The sequence below is a fragment of the Bicyclus anynana genome, chromosome 8 (assembly GCF_947172395.1).
Source record: "Bicyclus anynana chromosome 8, ilBicAnyn1.1, whole genome shotgun sequence".
Taxonomy (NCBI): domain Eukaryota; kingdom Metazoa; phylum Arthropoda; class Insecta; order Lepidoptera; family Nymphalidae; genus Bicyclus; species Bicyclus anynana.
The window spans coordinates 9428807-9442202 of record NC_069090.1 but is presented as its reverse complement, the minus strand read 5'-3'; the positions used below and the strand labels follow the sequence as shown (position 1 = coordinate 9442202).

Below are 13396 nucleotides of genomic sequence, written 5' to 3'. Positions count from 1 at the left end.
AATGCATCGCCTTTACGCGATGATTAACAAAAAAGTAAATTGTCCCTCCGTTTAAAGCTAACGCTTTATAAAACCACGATCCGTCCGATCTTATTCCGAATTAGTTTTTAATTTTATAATTAAAGTTTCATGATATTATGACTATGAGAGTAGGCAAAATTTATTATTATTACATTAAAATACTAATAGGTACATTCATATATTTCACTGGCGTTAAGATTTAGATTTGTTTTAATCAGGGGCGTAGCTAAAGCCGTATCAATGATACGAGCCCCCGGACTACAGGGGCACCTTACGTGTGGAAGCACAAAAGTCAAAATTGGTAAAATGTAATCTACAATGTCACGTAATCTGGTACTTCTTTGAAAAAAAAATCATATAAAAAAAACAGCCAGTAGCAGCAAGTAACATAAACTTCTTGCTCATTAATTACATATACATATTATATAATATATAAGTACATATTACGATTACGATTTATGACGTATTAAAAAAACTACTTACAAGATCTCGTTCAAACCAATTTTCGGTGGTAGTTTGCATAGTTAATGTACATCATATATTTTTTTTAATTTTATAATTTTCTTATTTTAGAAGTTACAGTATAGCTCTTATAGTTTCGGAAAAAAGTGGCTGTGACATACGGACGGACAGACAGGTTTCCGTTTTTGCCATTGGGTACGGAACCCTAAAAAACTGCCTATATTTCACTTCAGAAATGACAAAATGAAAAATAGCAATACCTTTTCCCGGGTAAGCGTGCAGTCAAAAAATTAAAACATCCTACATAAGTTAAGTCACTGTCGTGTTTATTTTATGGAAACATTTTTGTTTCGTTTGTGAGAAATATTTTTCCAACTAATTTTGATACAGAGAGGATTGGAGGGGTCCAAGGTACGCTACGCCACTGGTTAAAAAGGAATATTTATAAATCAATGTGCAAAAATAAACCTTGTCATTATATTTATGTTATGTTATTATCTGTAATGCCAATGATACACGGACGCTTTATGTCACCTTGAGATTTCGGATGTAATAACAAAATCAATCTTAATGTAAATCACTTCTCCTGACACTTAATATCTATTTAATAATTAAATATTTTAGGAATCCAATGCAAATTATTAAATTTCATTGATGAAAAAGACAAATTATCATATTTTTTTGAGACGTGATTAGATGGAAGTTTTAATTTTTAAATATTTTTTGACAATACGAGCCAAAACGCCTGTCGGCCATGATGGTCTATATTTCAACTGATTCATGACGTCAACAAACCTTTTAGAAACGGAGCGTTTGACATAAATATCATTTAACAATTAGTTTGACGTTTAGTAAGTCACAAAATGGACAACTTTTTTTTTTCATGTATCCAACACAAAATTAATGTTGTTTATTTTAAATTTGATATGAGTCAACTACCCTATTTGCTACATACGAGTACTTACTGAAAAAAGTATTCAGGACTGATTTTCAGTCGGGACCCAATCAGGTGCCGCCACATACACTAGTCTTAACAACCTACATAATCTAAGCTAAAACAAAAATTCCATCCTCTTTATCAGCATAGTCAGTCTACTCCTGCACACGTCGGCGACAGGTGGAGATTCGGTGCTGGAAGCTGTTGCGGGATTCCTCAAAGACGCGTCCGAACTACACAATGGCGAGCCAGAAGACACAGAACACATCTATCCAGAATACGATTTTATCATTATCGGCGCAGGCACAGCTGGATGCGTACTTAGCAACAGACTGACGGAAGTTGAAAAATTTAACGTAAGAAACCTATCTAGTAATCTCCACTAATATTATACAGAGGTAAAGTTTGTGATATTGTAGGGGTTAACCTCGGGTGGAAAAACTCTTTTCCCACCCGAGGTTAACCCCTACAATATTGGGGGATTGGTGGGAGGGAATTTAGCGCTCCGGTACGATGTCGTGTAGAAACTGAAAGGAGTGTGGATTTTCATCCTCCTCCTAACAAGTTAGCCCGCTTCCATCTTAGGCTGCATCATCACTTACCATCAGGTTAGATTGTAGTCAAGGGCTAACTTGCAAAGAATAAAAAAAAAACATTCAGATACATGCACAAAATGTCATCAATATCGGTTAAGTCGTTCTAAAGTGATGCGCGTACCGTACATGTATTAAGAAATTATACATACCTTTTCTAGGTATCTACAGCAACACATTATACAGAAAGTATTTATTATTCTACCTAGAATCATATTGATATTATATTTGCACATCCCGTTAGTAAATAAGTACTATAATTGCGAGATAAATAAATATTATATTATGGCAATTAAACGTAACGTTGTTATTATCATAATTTTATCTACTATTTATTAAATAAGGCGGTTAAATCTATACTAATATTATAAAGAGGTAAAGTTTGTAAGTTTGTAAGTTTGTCACATTTTTTAAATGGGGTAATCTTCGGAACTACTGGTCCGATTTTAAAAATTCTTTCACCAGTAGAATGCTACATTATCGGGGAGTGCTATAGGCTATATTTAATATTGGTATCATATATATTAACCGAGTTATCACAGTTTTTGTCATACAGGTCGGACTGAAAATCCTCTTAAACAGACTTATTCGCATGCGCTGCCTTAACTATTGTGTAAAATTGAAATTAATGTATGGAGACTTTAAAAGTTCTACAAAAAAGTCCGCGACACCATATACCTATCTTCTATATATTAGCAGATATAGTACCTTTTGTGTTTTAAACATTATTAATTTTATATACTTGGGTTTACGTCATTATTTATACAACTAAACTTTAATCCTTATTAAAATAAATTATTTAATAATCACAAGGATATTATGGAGATAAGATTTGCCCTTTACAGTATGTTAATTACTTAAATAGTTTCGGAGATAATACAAAATTTCTAAAAGACGCAGAAATATGACGCCGCTATATGACGCCCGGCGCTTTCATTTACGTAGTTCCCGTTCCCGTGTGAATATGGGGATCAAACATAGCCTATGACACACGCAAATAACATAGCTTTCTATTGGTAAAACAATTTTCCAAATCGGTCCAGTATATCCAGAGATTACCTCCTACAACCACACGAACTTTACCTCTTTATATTATTAGCATAGAAGTCTCTATTTATCTTGGTCATACCACCACTCTCGAAGGACTGGACCGATTTTGCTAAGGGTAGGAGTAAGAAAGAGAAGTTACAGGGTAGGGTAGGGTACGGGTAGGGAAGCGTAGGCGTAGTGTAGGGGTAGGGTAGGTTTAGGGCCGGGTTTAGGGTAGTGGTAGGGTAGGGGAGAGTTAGGGTAGTGGTAGGGTAGAGGTACGGGTAGGATAGGGAAGTGGTAGGGTAGGGGTAGGATAAGCGTGAGATAGGGGTACGGGTGAGATAGGGGTAGGAAAGGGATAGGGTACGGGGAGGATAGGGGTAGGATGGGGGTAGGGTGTAGGTAAGGTAGGGGTAGGGTAGGAGTAGGTTTGGGGTAGGGTAGGGGTAGGGGTAGGGTGGGGATAGCAGAATCGAAATTTACGCGGACGAAGTCGCGGGCGTCCGCTAGTGATACTATAAAAACGTAAAACGAAAATCTGTTTAACCTATAATTTTTTTCTTCAGTTCGTGTAAATATTTCATGTTGTTCTATATATAAAACGAATTGTATTTTTTGTATGTGGAAATGTTTCTAACTTATTATAAACGTCGTACCTATACCTACATAGGTAGGTACTTTTTAAAAATAAACTATAACATTTTATAATATTATGATTTTTTTTCATTCAGTAGTAGATTTAAAACAAAAAAAAAATTTAGTGCCCTTTTAAACCTTCACGCAATTTAATACCTATATCTATTTTTACTTTACCCGCATATATGAGTTTATAGAGGAAAAATCCACAAATTGATATTCCTACTAATATTATAAAGTCGAATGTTTGTGAGTCTTTGGGGATGGATGTGTGTGATCGCAAAAACGTAAATACGATGAATAAAACCGGCCAAGTGCGTGTAGGGCCACGCGCAGTGTGGAGTTCCGTAGATTAAATTAACACTTTAAAACCTTATTTTCTATGTATAAAAATACCGATACACACACTTGACTCCAAATAACCCTACAAACGGATCCCTAAATCGAAAAAGACCCATCTTCCAACTACACTTTACACTATGAGATAAATAAGTATAAAAAAATCATCCCGACTTTACATGGGGTGATACCCTAAAAAATATTTTTATTTTATGACTGTATACATTTTTTATGTACATACTCATGTTAAATTATAGCAAATAATCTCTGCTCTAAGTCGCAGATAGGCAGCCAGACAGACAGACGGACATGGCGAAACTGTAAGGGCACCTTTTGGACTACGGAACCCTAAAAACTATGTAGCGGCTCATGTTTTGAATCGTAAACCGAGTTAAATAATCGACACACAGACAAGGCGATTCATTATTTAGTGTCAAACGCGCGCGTGCCGTTTTCATGTAGGTACATCGATGTTTTAATGGTTTTTTTAGGAAATAAATTCCATGACAGTATGGTTACAGTTCTCAAAATGACATTAAAGTTTTTGTTTATTCTTTTTCATTGAATACTAACTGCACAATGAATTAATGCCTTTTTTATAGATTGACTCGCAAAAAACTAATTACGACAGGTTTTTGCAAAAGTATCACTAATTCAGGAAATAATGGACATCAAGTTTCTTGATACATATATATAGCCTGAAGTGAAGTAAATGAGCCTCGCACACTGTAATTTTATTTGTAACAAAAAATATCATTTAAAGATTACGAAGAGCTTAAAATTAAAATTACACAGATGTGTACTAATTTGGTAGGTATAATTTGCATAATTCAATATCCTTGACGTACGCAATAGGCCAGTTGACACTTTTTTTTTAATTGGTCTTAAATTTGTTCATTATCGTTCAACTAGATTGATTTTTTTCAATTGATTACATAAAAATTTTAATTTTTAAATATTTTTTGTCAATAGAAGCCAAAACGCTGTCGGCCATGGCGTAGATTCAAGTCTAGTCCGGGCCATGCACCTCCAACTATTCAGTTGTGTGCATTTTAAGAAAATTATAGTATCACGTGTCCCAAACGGTGAAGGAAATACATCGTGAGGAAACCTGCGTATCTGAGAATTTTATTAATTCTCTATGTGCGAAGTCTGCAAATCCGCATTGTCAGTGGCAGCGAGTCCACCTCCTTTCGTTCTGAAAAGAGGCTCCTGCTCAACAGTGAGCAGAATATGAGTTGTTCATTAACATAATGAATGATGATGATTTATTAGATTCAATTCTTTTTAAAAATATTAAGGATGGTAAAGTGAGAATTTTTTGGGTTATAGGTATTTTTTGTATAGGTAATTAGTATTAAGAAGGGCACACACTGTTTTGGAAAGAAAAACATTTATTAAATCCTTCTTTTACCTGCTGACATTAACGTATTTAATTAATTAAGAACTCACAAATTAACCGCCAAAGCAAGAAAATGCGAGACATTATGAGATTTCATTATAAATCCCTACATCGTGTGAAACTTTAAAAGACAACCGATTGTTCTGTTAGTTGGTGTATACATTGTTTACAACAACTCAGCAAGGTATTATTTTTAACCCTTTAATCGCGTATAGCCAATTAGACAGAATAATTGCCTCTAACAAAGTTACCACTTTAATTAGATATAACTACTTATACAATGGCGCGCCATGGGGTTATGTGTCAAGGATGCATAAAATGAAAAAAAAAATTTAAAATTCCTTACAAAGTTATCCCTTGACTGCAACCTCACTTGATGGTAACTGATGATACAATCTAAGATGGAAGCGGGCTAACTACCTCCCACCAGCCTCCGGCTGGACCAATTAAGAAAACCTCAATCGGTCCAGCCGGGGATCGAACCCAGGACCCAAAACCCAGGATTTTAATAATGAAACAAAGTATGAACTTCCTCGTTTGTCCCGTAATTAGTCCATTTGGATAGTCTTAATTCAAATGGGCTAACCACGGGTTCCGTAAACTCAGTCATCAGACGACGAGTTGGTTGGTCGGTTGAAGCCCGACATAACCTTCTTGCCTACCCGTAACGAGAAAGTATCCATGAGGATTTCTCCACGATAAAAAATAAAAAATATTCAACCGACTTCAAAAACATAAAACATTCTGACTAAACTAAATAGCGAAAAATAACATCGTACTAAGTTCTATATATCATATTATGTTCTAACTGATGATCAGTTTGAAGGCGGTGCTAAGCCGGTGTTGTGTTAATTCCCATCCCAGATCCCATCATCAGATCCTAATATGGTGACAATGGGACCACCTCGAGAGTATACCCTTTCAAACAAAAAAAATATTTAAATCGGTCCAGGCGTCAAAAAAACAAAAAAAAACAGTCGAAGCGAGAATCACCTCCTTTTTTGAAGTCAGTTAAAAAAGATCAGGGTCTTGGATCTGGAGCTCAGAAATTGGTTGTCTTACACTCCCGTGCCTCGGAGATTAAGTACTTCAAATTACCTTTATCATTAGCATCCGTAGTAATCTTTACAGAGTAAAAATTACTAAGCTAACCCCGCCAACGCGCATTGGCGTGGTGGGTCTTAGCCAAATATCGTCTGCTATACGGGTGTGGAGGTCTCTTGTAAATAGGCTGATATTTATGATCTTTCGACTTTGACTAGTTAGGTCAGTTAATATGACCAATATTCTCCTTAATACCTGTTAATTTAAGCAAGAGGCTTATAGTCCAGTTACATTATAAATTTGGAAATCCAATGACGTGGGGGGAAAATGCACATAGGAAATCTCGGTCGAGAATTGGAAGTTAAGCTTTCCAGGCCACCTCATATTTAAAAGTAGCTGACGCCGCGCGGATTCACTTGCGTGGTTTCCGTTCCCGTGGGAATACGTTATACTTGCATTTCTAAGTCGAATTTTACGTAACAATGACTGTAATACTATGTTAGAATAGGAATAATTCCACAGGCAGGAATCGAACCCAAGACATAGACAAAGAAACTCATTAAATATATATTTTAAACATAGACAGATCAAAAGTTTTAATAAAGTCATAAAAGTTTGAAATAAACATTATCGACCAGCCTCCGACGTCATGACTATATTTTAGTGAAGACACATTAATCAACAGAAGGAATGTCCTGATAAATTAGTATGCGGTTTCTATTAATATCAGAGTTTATTTGCGTATACTCTTCTATAAATAACACTCTGACGTAGTTTATACAGAATGTTCCGAGAACCGATAAATATCTTACTCTTTGTCATCCTATATCCCCCTCCCCCTCTCCTATAAGAAGGAAAACCTAGGCCTAAGGTAAACATTTGACACCCGTACGATATTACTACCCCTATATGGAGGGAGGCCTGGAGTGGACTGTTAAAATCGTCTAATAATGATGATGATGATATTACTACAAATAACCGCATGTCATATTAAATCTCATCATTATCAGCCTATTTTGCCAGGCCACTATATAGCCAGACCTCCCTCATTATAGGAGAGGGTATATGGAGCTTAGACCCACCACTATCATATCTTAATGATAATGACCGGGACCTACGGCTTAAAGTACTTTCCAAGGCGCGGGCACCATTTTCCCAACTCCTTGCTGATAATAACTTTAATTAACTGAATATTTTATAAAATAAAGAAATCTCAGTATCTCATAAGCCCGTGATCCTAAGCCACAAAGCCTAACCACTGGTTCAATGAGGCAATTAGATATTAAATGTGTATCACTTAATATCTATCCTATCAGAACATAAATGTGAAAATGGGAGCCAAATTCAATAACACAAGTGTGTCGTAACAAATCTAAGTGGGTGCCAAATTCGATAGATTATAGAACTTAGAATACATTAAAGCTATAAGCTATAGAGTTATTAAGTAGACAAAAATGGCCTCAAATGGTTCGTGTAAAGATACCTTGTCACTTTGTCAGCCGTCTTCTCTAACTTGACTGACGCTCTTCCACGCGTCTCAATACAATTATGCAGTTAATATTACCATACAGAGTTAAGTGGCGTGTCTAGTTAGCAAAAGCACTATCGCTCGTCATTTAAACAAGGTCGTACAAAATGGATTTGCGGTTGAATTAATTTTACATCCTAAGATCGAACGAGTCTTGTAGAACCAGGAAGGACGCAGGACGCTCGCTCGACCACAACCGCGGACACGTGGCTGTGGCCTTCCCTTTATGCCGTCGTAATAACCCAAAGCCTATTTTTCCTTGAATTCCTTTTGCGGACACGACCTTTCGTTACAAGATGACGTGTCCGGCCCTTAGTTTATTACAGAGCACTCCGCATTGCATTTATTACAACTAAACAATGTGTTTGAAACCCTAGAGAGATAGCAACGATGTAATTTTGATGACAACGATGAAATTTTGATGACAATGTTGAGGAAACGTGTAATTATAGTGTAGTAATTTTTTATTTAGATTAATTTTCACCTCAGACAATTTTCTAAGAATTCTAAGAAAGAATTTCTGAAACAATATAAGTAATATATATAGTAGTAGTATACTCAGTACTGTATCTCGTACATCTGTCCGATACTAGTTCGTATAACGTGTGTGCAATAACTTGACTTTACCAACCATAATCATACAAACACAGTACATACATCATTCGAGCCAGGTGACGAGTTTATTTGCACGAGCTGTATGTTTTTTGTTTTCCCGCTACGGTTGATACATCAAAACTATCCCATAATAAAACTATTTATTATGAGATATAAGAAATAAAGTTCAAAAAAGTAACACAACCAATAAGAACTAGGTGGAACATTTAAGTATAGCCATTTCCAAGCAACATCACAATCTAACATAAAAGTAAAACTTCGAGAGAATTATTTATTATACTAAAACACTAGGCTACTAAAATATTATATTACAACTATTTTGTGACAATATAATCACCCTGTATAACGAAACCAGATACATTAAAAATCAGGTATCTACAAACATTTAAAAATAATCACTGAACGGTGTATTTGAATTAAAAGTCTTTATATCGGTTTATATTAATAACAAACGTTGAATTAATTAGGTATACAACAATTTATATGAGTCAGAGACCAGCACAAAATATTTGCATCAGGCAACAACAAAAAACCGTTATTTTAAAATTAAAGATCTTATGGTGCATTCACACCAACAATACCACTTAATAAGTCAACATGATTACATTAAATAACTTAACATTTGGCGACTTAATGCAGTGATAAACACATTTTTAATATCCGTTGTTGCCCAATATCATTTGTAAACATTGTTCAACCTTTTTTACGGCCTTCGTGGCGCAGTGGTATGCGTGGTGGATAAATAAGACGGAGGTCCTGGGTTCGATCCCCGGCTGGGCCGATTGATTGGTACAGGTCTGCTCGTGGGAGGTTTCAGCCGTGACCACCTTACCGAAAAAGACGTAACGCCGAACCGAAAAGGGGATTTTTATCCACCTCCTAACAAGTTAACCCTCCTCCATCTTAGATTACATCATTGCTTACCATCTGGTGAGATTGTAGTCAAGGGATAACTTGTAAAGAAATAGCCTGTGTTTATCCAGAGTAAAATCTATTTCCATTCCAAATTTCAGCCAAATCGGTTTAGCAGCCGCAGCGTAAAAGAGTGTGACGAGTCTGTTTGTTAGAGTGCCACAGACAGACTAACAAACAGACTCGTCAAACTTATAACTCCCATTTTTTTGCGTCGGGGGTTAAAATAGAATGACCGATATGATAATATTATGTATGAGCCTCCAGTATCGTGTTAGAATGCAACAGGTAATGTGCGTTACTTACTTGCACGACCACTACTCAAGGTCATCAAGATAGTAATCCAACCAGAAAATCCCAACTAACATTATAAATGCGCATACTAGTTGGTTTGTATGAATGCGAGGAAAAAAAATATCTATACTTAAGCTAGAAAAAAAAGTTCTGCAACAAACGTCCAGTATTGCCTTACATGAATTAACAAAATGTACATGAACGCAAAAAAATCTGGGGGCAAATATTAGTACTACACCGTAGCTTAGCTTGTTATATTCATTCACAGACATCTTTGAACCCCGAAGATAAATGAATATTAAAATTCATAAAATAACGTAGGCATATGTAGTGCAGTTAACAAGATTTTGTTGTAGCTTATATCCCGCTCAATCAATCAATAATAAGAGACGAATAACTTAGCATTCCACAGATTCACCATCCACTTGAGACCCGGGTGTGGGTGAAGAAGTTCCTTAGTCCACGTGCATAAATGCTCTAATATCAGATAAAATAAACCCCTAACACGAAGAGTTTATTATGTTAGTTTAGGAGTTATAATGGCAAGCTTCAAACTTTATCATTCGATTACGAAGCAGTACCATGTAATTGCATCGTCACCGAAAATAAGCTAGTCCAGTCCAACGTCCAACATAAATCATCCATAAAGAAATCACCCATACATACTAACAGGACCATTAAGGGATTTCGCACACTAAGCGGCCACGAACAAGACTAGTTGTTGGCCGTGGCCGCAAAAGCTATGGTTTTCCGGCGGCCAGATTTGCAGCCATAACCACGACCGGTCATAAAATTACCATTTGTCAGTTTTAATAAATACTGTATCGCCCCATCTTATTATAGTTGAGAACGCTGCACTCGGTATAGTTTATCAAATACATATGCCTGCTACATATGGTAGTACCCCGTAGGGTAGGTACAATTTCGAGAATGAGATGAACCGCCGATCCCAACTCGGTTGGGCAAGCATTCAGGAAACTTCGCAATATCTTTTGTCCGAAATTCCTGAGGATTATAGAAATAGTGTGTGTTGTCAGTGATAATATGTGGTTCCGAGACTTGATCGCTAACTAAAACTTACTAACTAAAATGTTAATGTAATGCAGTGGTCCATTGACTGACAAGAAGATAATAAATGACTGGGCCGCATTCGCTGTCACAGAAATAGTGCGAGAACGCTCACAGTAAAGTGCACGTAGCTTGGTCGCAACGATCAGTCATGCCTCCTCGATCTGCGGCCAATTGGTCGTGCTCGTGACAGCTTAGTGCACTAGGTGCCTTACTAAAAGCTTGTATAGAGCCAGGTTCCTTCTCTCATAAAGCAGCTACTGTATCGTTCCTATTTACCACAGCTTTTATTTCGTTCTTTCAGGTATTACTTATAGAGGCTGGTGACGCAGAACAAATCTTTATGGACATTCCTGTATTGGCGACAATGCTGCAGTTTACCGAAGCCAATTGGAACTACCAAACGGAACCACAAGTTAGTTTACCACCTTTAAAATATTTATAGGCAAAGCCGTAAACGAGGTAGCGTTTCATAAAATCTGAAAGCTTGCCAGCTCATACTCCTACCCTCAGAAACTTAATAAGGTAATGGTGTGTTTCCAAGGGCAGGGCATGGGCTGAAAAAACTTTCAACTTTGATAAAATTTTGGTAAAGGTTTGTTTCGAAGAGTAGAGACAGGAGCTGACAGACATTCAGCTTTTCTAAATTGAGATAGAATTGGCTATTAATGATTATCATACTTCGCCATAGCCTACCGCTGAAAGTGTTGCAGATCATATATATCTTTTACCATAATTACTTACGTAAATGAGGAACATCTGGCTAGCATAGGAATCTTAGTCCAAAACAAATTAATGTCATTGACATTTTTAACGTGATCAAAGTTCACTAACATAATGCTAAATCGGATGTTATAAATATACACTTTAATAAATTAGGTGGATTATTTTAAATACAAACGACCTGAATGCAACTAAATATATTACAAAAAGAGTAAAAATACTAAATATATGTATATACGAATATGTCACTATCGAAGTACTGGTTATATTATTATAGTTAATACGAGTATTTATACTCGGTCTAGAAAACTTAAAACTTCTTCAGCTTGATTGTCAAAATATACTTTTTATTTTTACAAACTATGAAAGCGTCAAAATTTGCGAATCACTTCTATTTTAAGTTTTCGTAAAAGCTTGTTTATTTATTTCATTTTACCTTTAGTTTAATTCTTTTTATCTATTATAGGAAGGAAATCATACGAAGCAAGCAATTACAAGATAATAATTAAATTACAGAATATTTTATGGCCTAAAGGTTTTTTAAGAAACCGTAAAATGGCATATTATTTGTAGCAGTTATAAATAGAGCAGCAGTTATAAAAATACACACATACATAATATATGTATATCATTTATCTCGTTCCTTACTAATTTAAATGGAGGTAACTTTCCATACAGACACGTTTCATTATCCATTTAATGTGGGTAAAGACCCAACTCGCAAATCGTGTGAGAATAAAAAAATAAAAACATGGAAAATTTATGGAACACATTATTAAAGTCGTATACAAATTATTCCATTTCCATAACAATTTTCTTAAACACGTCACGGAATTACATTAGTTTGTGGTTTTGAAGCGTTTAAGGCTAGTTATGTGTGTATCAATTGAAACTGCATCCACATATTCAACATAAATACATAGGTTAAAAGCGGAAAAGTTAGGTTTCATTTAATCCACGTATAATTAATGAAGTTTCATGCGCAATTACAATAAAAACTCTAAGATGAGGTATCTTACATATATTTAATTAGAAGGATGCATTCATAATAATTATAATTAAATATCACATTAATTGCTTATCGTTAATTAAATAATAATGCTATTTTCTATGTTCTGTATAATTCCGTGGTCAGCAGATTTAGTTACGGATCTCTGAAAATTTAAGTTCTGTGTAGTTAACCAAAAAGTTGTTTATTGGATTATTTCCTTCCACAGAATAGATAATGATACAGAATGAGTCTTTAAAAGTCGCGCAGTGAAGGCGATGAAACCCATAAAAAAACAAACGTCACGCGTCTTGACATCCGCATAATGTTGCTATCGATCTTAAACAAACTTTTTTCATAATTTGTATTTTACTAACAACAATTACGTATAACAATTATGTGAACAATTTTTAAAATATTAAAAAACATAGACGCCATTTTTTCTAAATAATATTGAAAATTACTGATGCGACGCTGTGTGTCGTAGTGACTCGAGAATGTATTGGTTTTTTATTTTGTGTTTTGAATGGCTGCATAACTGCCGTATTCCTGGCGCTCTATCTGCCTATTATTCTTTAATTTGTGTTTCTTTCAAACAAAGTAACACTAGCAACTTGGATTTGAGAAATCAGCGGTGTTGTTAAATCTTCATGCTTAAGACAGACGAAAGTTTATTTCACGAAATAAACTTGAAAAAATACCTATTGTACCTAATTTTAATAAAATAAGATTTATACATTTTTAAGGAAAACTTTTTGATAATTATAAATTCAAATGAATTACTAAAACATTCTCTAAAAAT

The 13396-nt window shown here is 35.3% G+C and overlaps 2 protein-coding genes across 4 annotated transcripts in view; one reads left to right on the top strand and one right to left on the bottom strand.

The window, feature by feature from the left end:
- LOC112055976 (flotillin-2) overlaps positions 1-13396 on the bottom strand; it is a 294787-nt gene that overhangs the window by 177542 nt on the left and 103849 nt on the right. The window lies entirely within an intron of this gene.
- The window catches only part of LOC112049936 (glucose dehydrogenase [FAD, quinone]), a 37277-nt gene that overhangs the window by 3327 nt on the left and 20554 nt on the right, over positions 1-13396 (top strand). Inside the window, exons 2-3 of the mRNA XM_024088005.2 lie at positions 1566-1776; positions 11188-11298. Coding sequence (XP_023943773.2) covers positions 1566-1776; positions 11188-11298 — 322 coding nt within the window. The remainder of the gene's footprint in view (positions 1-1565; positions 1777-11187; positions 11299-13396) is intronic.